The 20530-nt window shown below is 44.6% G+C and overlaps 1 protein-coding gene across 1 annotated transcript in view; it reads left to right on the top strand.

Moving 5' to 3' along the window:
* LOC147750576 (galectin-1-like) overlaps nt 1–20530 on the top strand; it is a 73667-nt gene that overhangs the window by 24456 nt on the left and 28681 nt on the right. The window contains exons 2-3 of the mRNA XM_086936574.1: nt 1570–1649; nt 2517–2688. Coding sequence (XP_086792700.1) covers nt 1570–1649; nt 2517–2688 — 252 coding nt within the window. The remainder of the gene's footprint in view (nt 1–1569; nt 1650–2516; nt 2689–20530) is intronic.

The following is a 20530-nucleotide window of genomic DNA, read 5'->3' on the forward strand; positions in this document are numbered from 1 at the left end:
CCGTTCAAGGGAGGAGCTCCAACAATGAGAATGTTATTAAATTGTGGGAGGAGCTGAGAATGTGATGCACACATGAGGGTGTTCTTCAATCCTTTATGTAAGACGGTGGATCTGAGAAGTGCAAATAACGTGCAGCACTAGTGAGTATGATTCACTCCCCAGGGTGTGATAGGGACCCCTCTGAGGTCCACACAATGTGCTGCTCTTGTGAAAGTGGTCTAATTGTTTGTCAGTTCCTAGTGTGTGCCAGGAAGTCACCAGGGTGCAGACTGCGCTGTAACATTAAGGTGACGCTTCAATCCTCAGGGGTGCATGACGTGGTGCTCGAGTAAGGATGATCTACAATCCTCAGTGTCTTCCATGAGGGGGGGTCTCAGTGGTTCAGAGGATGTGGCCTTGCAGTGAGAGTGTTTTTCAATCTTCTAAGTGTGGTAGGAGTGCACATGACATGCTGCCCAGGAGAGAATGCATTTCTTGCCTGGGAAACTCTGGGTGCAGGAAATGTGCTGCACTTGTGAGGGTTCTCTACAGTAGTATGTGTGCAACCGATTTGCATACAATATACTCCACTAATGAAGGTGCTGTTCAGTCCTCAGTGAGTGGATGTCAGATGTGGACATGTTTTGCTGCTTCATGGAGGGTCTCTTCACTCAGCATCACGTGGCAGGGACCGAAGTCCACTTCTCAGCAAGGCTAGAGTTGTCAGGAAGTCCCTGAAACCCCTGCAGTGTCCCATGATGCACGCCTTGGAGCCGCTGCTGGAGATACTGACTCACATTTCGTAATGCACCTGATTCAGGAGTCATGTGGACCCTTTTCTGTGATCCGGATCACATCACATGTAATGTGCCTTTTTGTCATGTTGCCACTGGTCCTCATTTTGTGTAATGTCCCAATATGGTTTTAAAACATGGAAAAGCCTACCTCTTCCTGGTCGCAGAATCACCATGGCAGTTTTCCAAGGCCGCCATTTGGACCATCCACAGTGGCGCAAAGGAAGTGCCCTTCCCTGACGGTGACACAGCGAACAGGGGTAACCAATATGGAAGGCAAGACCGCCGCGGTCTGTCGAGCCTATTTTGAGTTTCCCCACTGTCAACATTTTCATAGTGGTGAGCCCTCCATGAAAAGGCTAGTGGTGGAGAAACAGAGGGGGCCCTAGGGGGCCCCCAAGCCCTTGCCACCATGAGAATGCATTCACGAGGGCACAACATCGGCCCCTCTGTTTGCATGCACCCCAAGTTCCAGCACGGCATGGACTTCACAGTCCATGCAGTTCTGGAAATTCTTTTGCGTTCCACAGCAAAAGAAAAGCCCGCCAGACACAAGTTGTACTCATAATCTGGCGGGTGAGACCATGCACAGCTTCGGTGGTGCTGTGCAAGAGCAAAGCTGCCGCAGCATCACCAAAGTCGTAACCAGGCCCTTTGTTTTCAGCCACTGATATGGTGTCAATGAGGGCAGCACATTGTGTAATCCACCGACCATAGTGTAATAGAGGGGGGGGTCAGAACCATATAGCAACCACCTCCACTCCAATGTCTCAATTTGTTTTCTCTTCTCTCACAGACACTGGTGACCGACAAACTTTGTCTGAGGCCTGGCAAGACTCTAATCATTGAGGGCATTGTACATTGTCAGACCGAACGGTAAGAGTTGGGGTATCTGGGGTGAAGGGAGCACGTTACAGAGGACAGGACAGGCACTGAAGGTGGAGGGCTGGCACCTGTTGGTGGGTCGGGGTGAAAGCAGTGAGAGAGAAGAAAGGACACTTGGAGGCGGAGAGTATGTATCTGTGTCTGGTGAGGAAAGAGAAAGTATGGACGTGCATGGGCTAGGCATTTTGGTGCATCAGGAGGGGCAGTGGGGTAAGGCTGGGGTATTTAGAAACAGGAGGTGTGAACTGCGGGTAAAAAAGTCTTTAAAATTTCGAGACAACCTGGCGGACATTCTCCTAACTGATTCCGAAGTCTTTGTACTCCGCTGGGGACCACTGGTGGCCTACTTATCCAGGGGCTTGCCTTCTGCGGTTTGTCCGCAGTGTCCGCCAACAGTGCGGGCTATGCACCTTTACAGCTTTAGCGGCCTCCTCTTTGAGACGGTGAGCCTAAGCAACTATTCCGAATGTATTATTGACTTATCTGTGCACCGCCATTACTGCCTATATCACGGCCTATTTCTATCTTTGTTATTTACTAATTTACTTCTTTTACTTTTATTTTGTCACCACCGGATGGGGCGGGAGGGGGGTGGGGGGATACTGTTGGTTTGGGTGAGGGGTTACTTGTTCAGGACATCAGCATAATCCATCCAGTACGGGACGGTGACCAGCTTGGGGACTTTGCGAAGCTGAACCCACCATAGCTGCTTCTGTTGACACCCGGGCAGTTGCCCGCCCTTTGTACTATTAAGATTGCAGTCTTTTGTATTTGGTCACATTTGATGCTCAATAAAAAGACAACTTTAAAAAAAAAATGTCAAGACAAAATGTAAGCAAAGTATCTTTTCCCCTTTAGCTTTAACATCAACATTGGGCAGGACCTCAACACCCTTGCTTTGCACGTCGACGCTCGCTTCAACTATGGCACCTCCATCAATACCATCGTCCTCAACTCCCGTCACAACGGCAACTGGGCGGAAGAGGCCCGCTCCTATGTCTTCCCCTTCTGTCTAGGACAGAAAATGAGGGTAAGTGTTATGGCAGGGTTGTGGCAGAGGCTAGAAACCGAACCAGACTGCCAAATATGCCCTGACTTCCCGCATTCCACATGTTCCCAAACACAGGCCCTTCTCTCTCGTTTAGCCCTCTCGCACTTCATTAGGTTGTCATTTTCGGCAAGTGCACTCAGTGCTTTAAATGGAAAAAAATAAGTGCAGGTACTCACCAAATTGAGATGTGGACCAGGGGGCGGGGCTTTGGGGGTGGGGTGGTGCTTTGGGGCGGGGCTATGGGCAGTGAAAGGGATCCGGCAAGGAGCACACATTTAATGTGATTGAGATTGAATTGGTGTGCAAATGTGCATAATTATACTAAAGCATTTCTGGTATATTTTGATTATTTCATTTCCCTTATATGTACAAAAGGGTACATTTATCATTAAAGTGGGCTTCTTTACTAAAACTTGATGCCCAGTGCTGTGCTACAGCATCACTGTCACCACCTTCCTCCTCGCTCTGGCTCTGGCTGCTGTACTCCGCTAAGCCAGCAGGAAGCCTTCCCTTCGATTTTCTGAGAGTCAGGAGATAGGCCTGTTAGCAGGCACTGCCCACACGCCTACCGAGCTATTGTCAGGGCTTTAAGTGGGCCGGGTCTTGCCGGTGCTCAGCACCGGCAGTTCTAAAAAGCAGGCGCCGGAACGGGTCTCTATCGGGCTCTCCATTCATTTTTGCCCTCACCCTCGTTGGAAAAAATTATCTTAACTCAGCAGGGCCACCCTTCACTGCCTTAGATGTACATTCAAAGTGACTCGTTATACTTCTTACATAGTCTCATCATTTTAGAACTGAAGAATTTTTAATATTATATACAATGAAGTCAAAGTTGTTGCTTTTTTGATCTTCTACAACTAACAGCCTTTGACAAAGTGAATAGTGATGGCTTGATGTAGGTGTAATATTACACCAGATTCTGGATGCAATGACAGAAGTAGTAAAATACCAGTCAGGCGACACACTATGCTAAACCACATATATGTAACTTGTGTTTTTAAGCCATGCCCTTAATTATACCGGTCACATCCCTTTGAGAAACCCCCCCAGTTATTTCATCACACTTACAGCCCTGGCTATTGTCTCCACAGAGCGGACACAGTGTCAGTAATCACAGTGCACCTCGGACCCCTCCCAAACTTCCTTTCAGCTCAGAAGGAATGCCTACGGGCCGCCGCTCAATTAGCACATTAAAAGGAGAGATTAGCACTCGATCAGAGTGCTTCATGATAACGGACCCACTCATTGTCAGCTATGATGCGCTTCTCTTTGTTAAAGACAATTTCACTAAGCTTGGTTTATGGCCCCATGAGTACCTGTACTCTCTTTGGACAAAGAGAAGTTCCGGTACTCAAGCGCCAGAAAGTTAGAAGTGCCGGTACTCAGTACCTGTGAGTACCGGCCCATTTAAAGCCTGAGTGCACTGCTCGGGCACACGCTGTCGATGGGCGCAGTGGCTTCGGCCATGCTGCAGTCCATTGCTTCAGGAGGAGCGACTCAGGTCTTTGCCAGTGTAACATTTTGGATTACGCCTGAGTAATCTGCATAATTTGGGGAATTTCGCGTCATGCTTGTTATGCAAAATTCCTAATATTATGCCATTATACCACATTGCATATTTAAATGCCTTTAATAGTAAAAATGTACAGTGAACACGCCTTATGAAAACAGCAGAATGCGAGTGGCTGTTACTAGCTGTGCTTTCTTTTGTTTTACATTCTTTTTAAAATGTGAAATGCGTCCTCCTATCAAAAATTGACACAAGGACACATTTCACCCTAAGGCAGAGCACTGAATGACTGGTTTTGATCTTATATAAGTACGTGTAATTTTACCAGACTTTTATTTAGTTATGATAAATGCAAATTATGCGCATTTCACACTCTCCTACCGTGGTCAGACCACTGTTGATTACTTTAGGTAATCAAAAATCATCATATATCCCTCTGGTTATCATTTAACACTTAACAAAAATAGTCCATTAACATCAGGTAAATTCTATCATTATTGCAGAATAACTTGGGAATGAAAAATGTGGTTTGCCAGTTTGGGGCATAAAGATATTGCTTTTTAAATACTAGGGTCTATTGGGAGCAATTAAGAAGTTGATGGACTCTTTTCGAATTAGGTTTGAACTTTTATTGTATTAGTCCTTCAAATAGGCCACACCATTGTGTACTACCTTTTTATGATCACTTTTTTATGTATTGTTTTAATATTTCAACCACTTGCACTGTGTGATCCCTTTACTTCACAGAGCAGAATTATTGCTTTTTTAGTTGATCCTTGTGTACAGTGCTGTAACTGTAAAAATCTGTTTTTTCGATGATCCCTGTACATAAAGGAATGTAGCATATCACATTGATTTACGTTTATCATAGCTAGTTATTCTGCAATAATGATCAAATGTACCAGAGGTTAATGGATTATTATTGTTAATTTTTGAATGAAACTGTGGTAAATATAAATTACCTATACTTAATTTATGCGGTAAAGTTCAATAAGAATAACTCAGTCAAAAATAAGAGGCAGAATCCGTGGTATTTGAGGTTTTAAAAGGGGTTTTATTCCTTAAAAAGGAATTGGTTATATGGTTCGAACCAGGCAAATCGCATTCCATCGCCACGAAGGCTCAGGAAGGGATAGACAATACTTTATTGACAGGTTATCATATATATAGTCAATGCATTACAGTAAAGGCAGATGCAGGAGGCGTAACAGCTGAGAGAAGAGATAAGAATACACATACGTAATGAAAGAGGCGTTACAATAGGCGTGCATAAGGGCATGTACTAGAAACGTCATTATGAGATGTCACAGGTGGGTGGATCCATAAGAGAATCCTGTAGTGTCAGCAGAAATACATGGCAGAGATGCGCGCGCAGCAGCATGACGTGTAATTGACGTAGAACTGGAGGGTGAAGGGGACTTGACATTTAGCCTTACATGAGGAGACAGAAGTCCGGGATGTCAGAACAACCTAATCCCAAATCGTATCTAATATCTTGTGTTTAAGGAACTGTATTATCTGGAAGGAAAGGTCTCTCGGGCAAAGGCTATTCTATACTGACTGCTAGTGCGTGCATATGCGTCTACGTGTCTACATGAGATGCGAGGGGGGCATGGGCCTACCATGGTAACAGGAGCTATGAAATATTTGCATGGAGACAGTGAGGCCGGGCCCTTTGCTCTGCAGCTGGAAGGATGTTTTCCTAAACTACTAGACAGGAATGTATTTTCGAGGAGCGGAGCAGATAACTTGAAGGCAAAATACCGTTTTGGCAGGCAAACAGGCTGAGCCTGGTACCGCTAGCCGCGTAGGGAGTAAGACAAAGGTCAGGGAGACAGATGCAGATCCAGGCTGCAGTATCTAAAGACAGAAGGCAGGCAAAGACTCGATGATAGAAATCAGGGCCTAACTCGCCTGAGCCAGGGAAAACGTGAAAAGTGCACCATGAAAAGACGTTGGCAAGGCACACTTAGGAACGGAATATCCGACCCATTCATAGTGGATCTGAAAGAGGACATGTTAACGTTGGACGCAAATGTATTTGCGTCTTCATAGCTGACACAGAAGGGAAGTTACATGCACTTTAAGCTCGTACATGGAGACGGTGGGGTACACGTTAGGGAACATTTCTAACCATAAAAATTTATATTTCCTCATTCCCTCCTTGTTCCCTACGGACCCTTCATGAAATATCGATACTCATAAATCTATCAATCTGTTCACGTAGTATCATTTGCTCTTCTTTCTTCTTATGTCGTTTTGAATGAGAACTTGAATGAGGAATACATGATGTGGCGCACAAGCCGCAAATCGCTGGCCCACATTGTAGACATAGGCAACAACTGAATACTATGAGAAGGGCAATACCTAGGAAGGATAGGACCTTCCATCCCCAGGCTGACAACGTGGTCCAGAACCAACCGGACCAAGTCCAGGTGCCTGGATTCTGGTGTATCAAACTTGCAATTTTGTGAAGACGAGTGATGGCGTTTTCTGGAATGAAAACACAGCAGCTTGATCCGATGACTCTACAGGCTCCGCCCCTATCGGCCAGGATGACGTCAAGGACGAGACGATTTTGAAGAACAACAATCCGCATCGCAGACTGCTCCTCTGTTAAGTTGCCTAGGGCAGAACTAGTCTCATTCACTACTGCTTCGAGAGTTCTGGTTAACCTGCGTATCAGTTTACTATTAAAGATAGCACCTAAGTAGGGGAAGAAACCTTTATTGAAATCGGTGTATTGCTCCCATGCCGTTTCAGTATAGTCGACAATCGGGAGATCTCTCTGGGGTCTATTGTGTACTAGATGGGTATTCCTATGATAATCAGGAGGGGCTAGGAAAACAGGTGGCAGAAGGAATGCAATGTAACAGGTACCATCCCAATCTAGAGGTAAACGTATATATGCGGTATGACCACAAATGAAGTAGGAATGTCGTGAAGCTTTAAACGCAGACTTGCCCTTATCACTGAATTCGATCACAGTAGTACATTTACTATGACCCAGATGTACTGAACCATTCTTTCTAACACATAATTCACCTTTGACTGGTAATACTGACATAGCAGGCAAGACTGGCTCGGATTCGGATTCAACATTCAGAATCATGAGATTAAGTGTAAAGTTACCTAATCCATATACTTCATTTTCTAGATCAGTCCCTGTCCTCGTGGGAAGTCCCTCCTTGTCAGGGAAACATACTTTATGCAGAACAGTGTTCAGGTTTCCCCATACCCAGTTGCCCTGGTAAACTACGGTATTTAAATCTAAAGAATTAATTAAATTAAACCATGCGCCACAGGAACCATTATGTGTGAACGGGTACGGAAAGAGGGGCAGAACTCCCTTGTATTTCTGGTAGGGAGGGAGTCGGCCACATATCCAACAATTTGTAGCGTTGCTGGTCTGATGAGAGTGATGTAACATACTAATGAAGGTGTTGTTGCGCAGCGCAAGTCGGTAAGACAATTCATGCGGGGGTAATTCACTAAAAGAATGTTCAGCAGTAGCATTGAAAGCAGAATGTGCACGCTTGAAAATAGGGTAGTATATGTGTAACAGTATACTTGCAGCAATAATCAAAAGACTTAGAAAAAACATAATCAATAGTGTCACTATACAGTGACTACGAAGTGATTTACAATATTCATGTTTCTTGAGCTGTTTCTGTCTATCTCTCTCTCTATTTCGGTCTAGGGGATACATGTCAGAGACTAATTTAACCGATTCACCTAGGGGAGGACTTAAACAATTAAACTGTCTGACTTGCTAGACCTTAGTTTCAGCTTATATTCCTGGGAAGCGGTTTTCTCAATCAGGGGGAGTTTTGAGTCAGTCTGTGGAGGAGGGCAGGGCTGAGAATTCAAATCAGAAGGCAGTCCGTGATATTTTTTTATGTGACTCGAGTGAAGCCAGCCTTTACGGCCCTCGACTTTCACTGCTGTCCTCGTCGTCAAAAGTACTAATTTCGGCGTCTGCCAGCGGGGCTCCAGCGGACTCCGTCGATCAAAGTTTCTTATGAAGACAAAGTCGCCTGGAACAACTTCATGGGGCTTCACCTCGGTGTTGTCGGGAAAGGCTGCAGCTACCTGTGAACGACAAGATTGTAGTGCAGACATCAAGGAGGCAAGGTAATCTGTCAGCATAATACAATCAACATCAGTAATCTTTCGAGGCAAAGGCGTCCCCCACATATTCGGTGGCCTACCAAAGACCACCTCATACGGGGATAGCCCTGTTCTGGAGTGTGGGACCATTCTTAGGTAAAAGAGTGCGACTGGCAAAGCTACTATCCAATCAACTCCTTTCTCTCTACAGATCTTGGCAAGTCGGATTTTCAAAGTCTGATTATGACGCTCCACGAGACCAGCTGCCTCGGGATGTCGGACACAGTGGAATTTCCACTGATAGCCTAACAGGAGTGTAACTTGTTTTACAAGCTCGGATGAGAATGGCTGACCGTTATCTGAGTATACGATACGGGGTAAACCATACCGTGGGAAGAATTCACGAACCAGCTGCTTGGCAGTGGTCGGAGCAGTGTAATCTGGGACTGGATATGCTTCTGTCCATCGGGAGAGTGCACATACAACTACGAGGACATATTTGAATCCTCGACAACGTTCCATCTGGATATAATCCTTCTGGAGGACTTCAAAAGGTTGATCGGGAGGATGAAATCCACCTTGCTCTACAGGAATGCTTTTACCTGGGTTGAACTGACAACAAATCATGCAAGTACGCACTTTCTGTTTGGCTGCTGCTCGTAAGTGTTTATTGAACCAGATGTTTTGAATACTGTCTAGGATAGCTTTTTCTCCTAGATGTGCAGGACTGTGTACTGTATTAATGATAACTTGAACCATAGAGTCGGGGAAAAACCATGTAGATTTTCCCTTCGTCATCCATCCCTGATCTGTTTGGATCCCTCCTAGTTCAGTCCATTTCTTGATTTCATCTGGTGTAGCATGTGTCTGTATGTCAATTACATCATGGGCGGGATCCCTAACTGTCATGCAGTGTGTCGGTGTCGGAACTATTGTCTTTGTCAAGTCAGTTGCGCGAGTCTGAGCTGTGTACTTGGCTGTTCGGTCTGCCAGGTCGTTACCCTGGGAAACGATATCGGTGACTTTTGTATGTGCCTTACACTTCATGATGGATATGGCAGTAGGCAGATGTATTGCATCTAACAGAGCTTGAATGAGGGGACCGTGTTGAATGTTGGCACCGTGAGAAGTCTAGTAACCTCTCTCTCGCCATAATACACCGAAGTCGTGCACGACTCCGAATGCATAACGGGAATCTGTGTATATGTTAACTCTCTTGTTCTTGGCTTGAATACAGGCTTGTGTCAGAGCGATGAGCTCTGCTGCTTGAGCTGACAGGGTGTCAATACAATTTGTTTCTATGACTTCAGTGTCTGTCGTGACTGCGTAGGCGGCCACTAACTCTCCTGTACTTGTTCTCATACATGAACCATCCACATAAAGTGTCAGGTCTGGATCTGGTAATGGAGTGTCTGTCAAGTCTTGTCTAGGCTTCGTCGTAATAGTAATGACTTCAATACAATCATGTGCCAATGGGTCTGTTCCACTTAACGGCAAAAGTGTGGCGGGATTTAATGTACTACAGCGTCTGATCTCTATGTGTGGCTGAAACAATGTCAATTCATAACCTGTCAGTCGTGCTATAGTCAAGTGCTGGGTCTGTGTTCGGTTCAAAAGAACTTCCACGGAGTGTGGAACTTGTACTGTCAACTGATGTCCTAACACTATAGAATCACTTTGTCTGATTGCTAGAGCTGTCGCTGCAACTGATTTCAAGCACGCAGGCAGAGCCTGGGCTACTGGATCTAATGTGCTAGAAAAGTAAGCACACTGTTTGTGTGAACCTGCTTGTTCCTGGGTGAGTACTGACAAGGCAGTACCTTCGCGTTCTGTGACAAAAAGTGTAAAAGGCTTACTGTAACATGGTGTTGCTAAAACAGGTGCTTGACATAAGGCTTTCTTTAAGTCTTCAAAAGCTTGTGTATGTTCCTGAGTCCAAGGAAGGACAGTCGAAGACGCTGCCTCCTGGGTTGTCAACTGAATGAGTGGCTTTGCTAGAAATGCGTACTGGGGAATCCATTGTCTGCAGTAAGAAGTGAGGCCTATGAAGGCCCGTACCTCCTTTTGTGTCTTGGGTCGTGACATATTTACAATCAACTGGATACGATCAGGTGTGAGCTGTCTCCCCCCTTTGGACAGCAAGTGCCCAAGGTAAACAACTTGCTGAACACAGAATTGCAGCTTCGAAGGGGACACCTTGTGCCCCTTGTCGGCCAGAAAATGTAAAACCGTCAGTGATGCCTTTTCACATTCAGGTTCGCTTTGGGCGGTGATCAGCAGATCATCGACATACTGAAGCAGAGCAGTGTTATCAGGCATGTGAATACTGTCAAGTTGTCTTTTCAGTGCTTGGCTATAGATGCTGGGGCTTTCTGTGAATCCTTGAGGTGCGCGTGCAAATTTGAAGCTTCGTCCATTTAAACAGAATCCGAACAAGTATTGGCTTTCCGGGTCAATTGGAACACTAAAGAAAGCGTTCTTCAGATCAATTACAGTAAAGAACGCTGCTTCTGGATCAATAGCTGTCAACAATGAAGAGATATCTGGGACCACGGGGTACTGTGGTACAATACATTTATTCAAATCGCGCAAATCAATAACTAATCGATAAACTGGAGGTGCATTGGGATCGGTGCGTTTAAGAATTGGAATGATAGGGGAATTACATACATTGGAGTCGGTTTCCACAACCACTCCTTGTGCAATGAGCTCGTCAATGATTTGCAGTAAAGCCACTACAGCATCTGGGGGTAGCTTGTATTGTCGCATTCGTGGTAATACCACTCCTTGCTTGAGTGTAACTCGGTATGGTGTGATGTGCATACAACCTACATCAGTAGGGCCTTGCGCCCATAAATGTGCAGGGACATTCTGTAATCTGGGATCAATATCTCTCAACACATAGTGACCTTTAAAGTCGCGCAAGAACAATCTCACTCCTTCCGGAGAACAGCAAATCACAGCTCCTAGAGCTTTCAGTGTCTTTATACCTAGCAAATTTTCTGGGCATGATTTTGTAAGTAGTAAGTCTGTAGTACGTGTCAATGGACCAACTGCAAGGGGAAGTGGTTGCGATACTTCGTTAACAATAGGCTTTCCTGAAAATCCAAGGGAAACATTCTGTGAGCCTGAGAGGGGTGCCCCTGGAACCTCGTCGTGACTTATAGTTGTCCTGCTTGCCCCTGTATCAATTAAAAACTTTCTGTCTTTCCCTAATACTTGACTATGTACATAAGGACCCTCTTGATCTACAGGAACCTCAATAAGAGGCAAGCCAACCTCCCTCTCTAGGCTGTTTCATGTGTATCGCTGATAGTCAGGATAATCATTTTGCGCATACTGGTACATCTGTTGTGTCGTGTTTTGTGTTGCGGTGATGGGCTGTGACTGTGGCACTGCTACGGTCTGTACTGTCTGTTGTGAGGCTTGCATAGGCTGGATATTCTGTGGTACTTGTTGTTGGGCCTGGTCTTGTCTTGGTGGACGTGGTCTCTCTTTAGTTTTACCCGTAGAGATATTATGTTTCAAAACTGCACAATCGTTTATATAGTGACCTGGCTGCTTACAGTAGTTACATGTCCCTTTAACAGGACCTGCGGAATTATTGGACTGTGTCGTACCCTTTTTCTGACCGTCAGCTGGAACTGACTGAGCAACTAGCATTTTCATTTTCGTGTCTTTCATACGTCTTTGTTCGTGTTCATGTTCTTCTCTAATTCTATTCTGGTGGTACTGTAACATTTGTAACATTTGTGAAGGGGTATTAGCTTGCCAGGTGCTCTCGACTTTCAATACTCGGTTCTTAACCTGGGGCAGGGAATTCTCGACTAATTTGGATACAAAAAGATGTGGATATGACTCGCTACTTGCTTTCAGGCCACTATTAATACCAAAACATTTCTCAAATCAGGAATAAAAATCACTAGTGTCTTCATCGGGTTTCTGTTTACAGGCTGAGATTGCATCCCAGTCTTCCTTTTTCGTTGCCAATAAACGTGGTAATACTTGTACTAACAATCCTGGTAATGCTTTAGTTTTGTCCCCAATCCCTAGGCCTGGAGTTCGAGTGTTTTCTTCGTTTTCTAATGCAGCCCACTCAATCTTTTGCTCTCCCACCTCCCATTCTTTTTCTTTGAGTTTCTCGTAAATACCGGCAGGCAATAATACTTTCAAGATTTTCATGATATCGGGATAGGTATAATCACCCATGAGTAACATGTCTTTTATTTCACGGTGGAAACCTGCTGGATCTTTGTCATGGCTGGGCACTAATTTTTTCATTTCCAATAGTTCTATTTTAGTTATGGGCGTGTACACAAACACGCGTCTAAAAGTATCATCATCATTCTGTCGTCACCTTTACCGGGCACTGGATCATATCTACAGTCTGTAAGAGGCTCATTAAGTATGTCGTAATTCGCTGTTTGAGGTGTACGTTGGTGTGCTAAATCCCTACAAGTCAATCGATGTGTTGGTGGTGGGGTCTGAAAACCTCCTGTGGCACCTCCTGAGGTGCCAGGTCCAAAAGGATTTGTTGAGTGTAAGGTAGGGAGGGGAGAATAGGTGCAGGAAGGAGTGGTGGAACGGGCGGAAGGTGTGGAACGGGAGGAGGAGTATGTTGCTGCAGAGGTGGGGGCGGATTATCTCGGGGTCGAGCGCCGTCAACAGGTGGTGTGCGTGGCGGCGGAATATTAACATATTCGGGGGCTACATCGTCTAGATAGGAAGAAAGGAAAATGTCCTTTGCGGTCTTGTGGTGTAATTGAGTCGGAAGCAATGGAGATGGCAGATCTTTTGATACTTCCGGGGTGGCCTTAGGTAAACCCTCGGCCATAAGAGGATACATACCATTCATAAGAGTGTTTCGTTGTCTGTCTACTTGTTCTGCTTTTACTCGTATACCTTCCTCAACTAATACGTTTTCTCGGGCTTTGTCAGAATCCTCTCTACTCTTCTCTTCTTTTCTGAGCGCTTTCTCTGTGCGTCTATGCGATTCTTTACGCCATAATTCAATGGCATCCTTCTGTGACTGTCTGGCTTTCTTTTTCCATAATGCTTCTTCTACTCTCATGATGCAATCAGCATCCCATGTCCCAGCAGTGGGCCATCTCTGATTCTCTGTTAAATCTTTGGTGTAATCTACCCACAAATCGAGATATAATACGGCATCTAGGCCATGTTTGTGGTACATAAAGTACCCTGGAGTGTCCCTAGGTGGAATAGGAACAGCTTCCTCGAGTATCCCTTTTCTGGTTTTTATCTGTCTTAGTTTGGAGAACAGCGGCATCTTGAACCCTGCTACTTGATACTTACGCGAACTTGAACACAGTTAATACAATAAACACAGTAATAAAGATCGAACAATCACTCATACCACGACATTTAAAACCACATTAAAACATTTTTAATACGAACAACAATAATTAGAATAAAACTAGCTAACTGCATGATACTAGATGTACTGCTAAACAGTTAGTCAAAAAGGGAGATCCCTGGAGTCGAATGGTCGACTAATAACTATTGGCCTTTCCTATTTGGGGAGAAAAGGTCACAGAATACCATAGGTATTTAAACTAACACAAGAATAGGTTTTCCACACTGAGATAGAATCGTTTACAGTCTATATTTATTAAAATTACAATCAATTAAACAATAAAAAACAAAGTAAATTCATATACTTTTTGCAACACAGTTTAAAATCCAAGTGAGAAGGTACCTTGGAAGGTTAAAAGTAAACATAAATGTTCCACAATGTTACACAAACACAATATAACGATACACGATAAATAAGGACACAATCAAAGCATATTCACAGTAAATGGACAACAAACTGCACATAATCACAAAAACCCCTAATTCTTATGTGGCCAACCAGATATCTATGCCACTGTATTTTACCCGATCCAATGGCCTGAATCAGTTTTGTTGTTATAAAGCTCTAGTGGAAGAATGAAATGCCCATCTAAAGTTATATACGGCCCTCACTGGATTCTATTAGAAAAAACAAACAGTGCGTCGACGCGTTTCGGTGCTGTACTCTGGATTTGGTTGCACCTTCCTCAGGACTTCTTTTTTTCTGGGGTTTCGGGGAACGGATGGTTACACCATATCTGTGGATATATTAGGAAAGATGTGCGAAATCAATTATCGTGCAAAATAGCTGTTCTCTCCTTCTCTTTGGAGGGTGGGTGTCTAGTTTATGGCTTCCCCACCCTGCGTTTCACTGCCGTTCTTATCTCACATTTTCGATTGTCTGGCGCTAATACATTTATTCAATAAATACCCATTTAGTCTTGGTGCCTTCACCGATACATACAATTCAGTTTTCTACGTATTGTCCACTGCTGTTACTTTAGGACGCTTATACATTTGTTCTATAAATACCCATTTGGTATTGTTGTTTACACCGGTACATACAACAACTCAGTTTTCTATACATTGTCCACTACTTATACTTAAGGACAATCCCGTTTGCCATGAAGCAATCAGGCAACCCACACCTTAATCCCTCCGAGTCTTTTTTCAATGTGGAAGACCTTTCGGTTCAGGGGGGACATGGGTACCTAAGGGGGATAGAAACATATGAATTCTCACCCTTTGAGTCGTGTGGGGGGCGTTTCAGGATATGGTCAGCTGTAAATTTCAATTCACTTCTGCGGATAATGAAGTCTTCTGTCAAATAACCACAGACTTATATTAGGGATAAGTTGGGATCTCCTGTGCCCTAACTGCTAGACGGGACTCTGGGTTCATATAATTACCTCTCTCCTACAGTGGGAGCGGGTATTTGCGTCTTCATAGCTGACACAGAAGGGAAGTTACATGCACTTTAAGCTCGTACATGGAGACGGTGGGGTACACGTTAGGGAACATTTCTAACCATAAAAATTTATATTTCCTCAAAACTCAGAGGGATAGCTGTTGTTTTTTATTACACAATACCCCTACCTCTCTGGGTATAAAGGTTGCTTCTTGGTGAATACAATGTTGATTACATTGGATGAAAAATAAAAGAAGCATTGGCTCTCAAGAGCGGTAGAGGGATGCCTGACTCCAAGCGGGGACAGGGCAAATCTGACTGACTGTTGGAAAGTGGGTTATTAGCAGTGGCAAATGCACATCTGTCACTGGCAATACAGCCACGAACACAGTCTAGGGCTCAGAACAGGTCTTAGAAAATTATTCCCATGCTCAATCCTTGGTAGCTTGGCTGCAAGCAGGCAGGCTTTACTTAAAAGACAGGTATGTAAAGCATTTAAAAAACCCAATTCAGTAAATAATTAGGACACAACACAGAATAAAAATGCAACACCAATTTATAAAAATAGGAAATATTTTCTATCTTTAAAATGGCACCAAACTGAAAAAAAAACAATGTAGGAAACCGAAGATATGGATTGTTAAAGATTTAGCACTAAATAGCACATAGAGACCTGTAGCGCCTATTGGGACATCTGGTCATGCTAGACCGGGACAAAGTCAAAGATTCAGGCTGATTGTGATGGAGCCCTGCTCGGCTATCCCTTGCGGTAGGTCTTGATCAAAGCTTTTACCTTCGAATTTAGCAACATTCCTGGAGCTTTTCTCTACGGGGTTACTCAAAGCTTTTAGCCAGTGCGGATTCTGTTCTGGTTCGCCGGCGTACCTTACGACAAGCTACCGGTCAAACTTATGGAAGTCAAACATCCGGAGATTTCCAGGAGGACAAACCAGAGAGATCCAGGCTGGCACGTGGTTCAAAGATTGGCGGCTTGACTCTTGCTGTTGGCCCCGGTCACCTCTCCTATGTTTGGAACCTTTTATGGAGCTTTTTCTTCAGGGGTCCCTAAATACCCTTCACCAGGCTGGTTTCGGTGTGGGTTCACTGGCTTGGGCTTCAGCTTACTCCCGATCCAACTCTGGAATTCAGACCTCCAGAGCATTTCATTGGGACCAGCCTGGATGGCAGGTCGGCTCATGGTTGAGTGTCACCAGCTTGGCTGGCCAGGTAGAGTCGATCCCCTTATGAAGCTTTATTTCCAAAATTGCTCCAAAGTTCTCCAAACTTCTGGAACTTCTCCCTGAAGTTCCCCAAAGGGTCCCAAAGTGTGCAAAACTTACTCCAAGGGTCTAGACGCTCCAAGATGGTCCTTTAGAGTTTGGGAATTCCCTTCCCACAATCCACTTGGACAAAACCCTTAGAAATCCACTGGTAGTACTCCAGGCTGAGGATTCTTGGTGGTGATGTTCCAGGTGAGCTCTGTTAACCTGTAGTTTGCAGGGATCCCACTCTTTAGTCCTTTCAAAGCAAGGTAGTCCACAGGTCTGTAGTTTCAGATTGTGCAGCATGTGCAGTCTTCAGAGTGCAGTGCCTGGTTGGTACACATCCAACCTCTCAGCAGGAACCCTTCTTCTTCCTTTTGTTTCAAGCAGAAGATCTGAGAGGCTATGCACCTCTCAGATACTTATTCCAAGTTCTCTGGGTCAAGCAGGAGGGCATTCCTGTCCAATGAGATACAGGGCAACGCACCAGGGTTTGACCATATCCTCCAAAGTGTGGCACTATAGTATTCCAGAGAGCACTATTTCTCCAAAATTCAACATGGCTGATTTTCTGGCAGAGGGACAAGAGCTGGCTAAGCCCTCCTCCAGGATGTTTAATTTCCATACTGTACCTCCCCCTTACATCTGCTCATTCCTTCCTTAATGTTTACATCTGCCTGGGTTCAAAGAGTAGGGGTGTAAATGAAACTGGCCACTTCTGGCTGTCGCCTCCTTTTATTGAAGATTATTGTTTATGACCCCGCCCCCTGCTCTGTCCTTCCTATTTAGCAGAACCATGCCCTCCCAGAGTGTCTCTCTAACCCCCAAGGGTTCCTTAGCCCTTCATTAAAGCAGCCTGGCCAATCCACTTAACTCTGGCCTTCAGGTCTGAACACTGGAAGTCTAAATGTAGGCTTACGGACGAGAAAGTCTTACAACTTCCTGTCTGTACATTTTAGGATAAATTCAACAATAGCCTATTGTTGGATTTATCAATACAATTCTAGGAAGTATTTAAACTATATTTTATGCCCCCTTAACATTAGGTATTATTAAATAACTTTTTGCCTTGTTACCTTTTTGTGTTTGGGAATTTGCAATGGGGAAAATGAACTGGGCTGATTCTCCAACACCAGGGCTTTTAAAACATCTTTTGTAAGGACCCTGGCTATATCTACAGGACCCCCCCCCCCCTACTAACATCTAAGGGAAACTTTAAGGGTTCTGAATATGTCAAAATATTGCAGATCCTCACTTAACAGTTCTCCTAGCCCAAAGTCGATTTTGGGAAGCAATCTGCGAAGTGAAATCTACAATTGCACTTGCCCCAGGGCATATAAAAACCAGTTTATAAAGACCCTCTTTATAAATACCTGACCCCTCACCCACCCACTACTGGGACGCCCAGGGGAGTCCCTGGGGGTACCCAATAAGCCAAAACATTGTACTATAATAATTATTAAGTGCCCCTAACACCAAAGTCGAGTTTGGGCACCATTTGTAATTTTAAAAGCAGTCCTGAAACACAAATCTGCTTTAAAACTGATCCCAGGCTTCTGCAGTGCACACATGCAAATGCAGAAAGGCTGCTGGCCCTAAACTGCCATGCCCGATTATATACTAGGGACTTAAAGGTAGCTTCAATCCACCTGTCCTAGTATGTACTAGGGCCTTATAGGGGAGTTAAGTTAATGCCAATGATTGGGGCACCCTAACCCATAGTGTACCTAAGTGTATGTAAGGGTTTTCACTCTATTCTATGTGTGTTTTCAGCATTGCGCTGGTCCTGGTTAAGCAGAACCCAGGATCAGTCAGAGTCAGCACCAATGCCAGTCAACAAAAAAGTTGGGGTTGCCCAGGGTACAGGATGACTGTGCAACACTGACTAAAAGCAATGATATACAAATAAAAGGCGAAATTTGACAAAGTATCCAAGTCTACTGTTCCCCCATTGAAGGAACCAATAAAACCTAAACATTAAAGAAACATTAGTGTCAGTCCTCTTCTCATGAATCATACAATGTAAGGTTTTCCAACACTGTGGTGTTCACAAATATCGTACAAGTGGGGATTCTTCTCCACTGCCTTCCCTCATGAATTGATTTGAATTGAATTGAGCTTTTATATAGCGCAACTGTCACCCTACAGGTATCCTGGCGCTCAGACTTAGAAAAATCAACCTACACGCAAGCGGAGCAACCGTAGGGGCAGTATTAAAGGTCAGTCCTAGGGAAGAGTCAAGTTTTCAGGCTCTTTCTGAAATCTGTCAGCGAGTTGGCCTGTCTAATGTTCTGTGGCAGCCCATTACATAGTTGGGCGGCCACCACGCTAAAGGCCCTCCCCCCCCCATCCTGGAGCGCCTAAATCTAGTAGTCCCCAACAGGCCTGTACTAGAAGATTGAAGCTGCCTTTTTGGATTATACCAAGTAAATTTCTCTTGTAACGGGATAGGACCTAAGTTGTGCGCAGCTCTAAATACAATGCAAAGTGATTTAAAATGTACCCTTTCCTTGATGGGCAGCCAGTGAAGTTCTCTCAAGGCCAGCACTGTTGAGGACCTACGTTGTCTATGAACTGGTGCAAAGGTTTACTGTTCAGCTCATTAAAATATAATTGTGTGGCCCTTGAGCACAATGGAACCATAACATTACAGCTAATAAGAATATTCCCAAGACTTGGCTTTCTGAACCGAGAAAAAAGAGTATGCACAGCAAGAAAGAACACAGCATTTCATTTAACATCGAGCTTCCAAATCAAGGACTACTGCGACTATGGCTACCTTTACATGAACACACTCTAACACTGATTAACTTTTAATGTGAAAATCACTCATTAAGGTCACTCAAAATGTAAAATCACGTTGAAATGCGATCAAGCAAAGATTACATGTAATACACAATTACGTGCAGTCAAATAAAAAATAAATGATACAAAATGGTAACAATGCTTCACTGCCCCTCACTTTTGGGAAGCTATTAGGTAAACTTCAGAGCATTCCCTTCTGTGATATTTAAGAACTTGGAACTGGAACAACAAGTGGGTCTGTGGACCCTTCTTCAATACAAAGCCTACAGGGCATGTGTATCCACTGTCTGCACATTCAGAACCGGATTGCGTTTGTACTCCATTCCAGTGTCCTTTTGATGCTGCTCTCCAGACACAGCCTTTACATAGAGTGATGCTTGTCAGAGCAGGGTTGTCTCCAGCCTGAGACCCCAAAACATGTGCACAAAAGGTGTGAGCTTTCTGCACCTGGCTGTCATCAGCCACCCTGAAATGCGACCAAGGGAAAGACAAAAGGCTGGCTTCACCTAAGAGGTCCCTTTTTCCTTGAACAAAAGAGACTACAGTCCCACCTTGACTCCACCTCACCAAACGGCAGTGCTTCAAAGAGACTTATTAGCAGCTCCTTTCAGCCAAAGGCCTGATCGAATTTCTAAAGGATCCCTGCCTCTTCTTTACCCACTTCATTGTCTAGTTCATCTCTCCAGCTTCAGGATTGTCAGCAAAACATTTTCACTGTCTCTGAAAATAACCTGACTTTCATCTTGTGCAAGAGGCAAAAGCAGGGGCATCAACAATGGATCCCACAGGCCTCCATTACTCTGGTTAACTCACACACACACAATCCATGTACCAAGCAGACCACATGCACGTGCAACTATTCATCTCATGAAGCGGCGGCCCCACCACTAAGGCGGAGGAACGTCGCCCCACTACATTTTGAGCAGTGGATAAAATAAAAATATAATGATAATAACACTATGTAATTATCATTTTATTTTTTCGTTTTCTGGGGTGGGTGGGGCTTGGCGGTGTCACAGTCCGCAAGGGGAGGAGTGGTGGGCACTTAAGTGGGCATGACTGATTGGCCGGCCATCTTGGTCCGGCCAAATTGTTATGCACACTTTGCATGTTCCCCACCAGGCTGTAATGCACAGCCCTGTGAAAAACATGCACTGGCTACCACTGCCTGTCTGAGCGCCGAACCACAGTGCTCAGACCAATCACAATGCTGCATTGCAGTGTTGTGATTGGCTGAGGGAGCCTGTTTGTGCTTTATGCTTCAAGCAGGAGCAGAAGAGGATGACAGAAGGCGAGACGGCAGTCCCTGAGCAAGGTAACTAATGTTTTGAATTTACTGTTTTCTTTCCCACCTATCCTCCACCCCTACCCATG

The sequence above is a fragment of the Lissotriton vulgaris genome, chromosome 1_1 (assembly GCF_964263255.1).
Source record: "Lissotriton vulgaris chromosome 1_1, aLisVul1.2, whole genome shotgun sequence".
Classification (NCBI taxonomy): Eukaryota; Metazoa; Chordata; class Amphibia; order Caudata; family Salamandridae; genus Lissotriton; species Lissotriton vulgaris.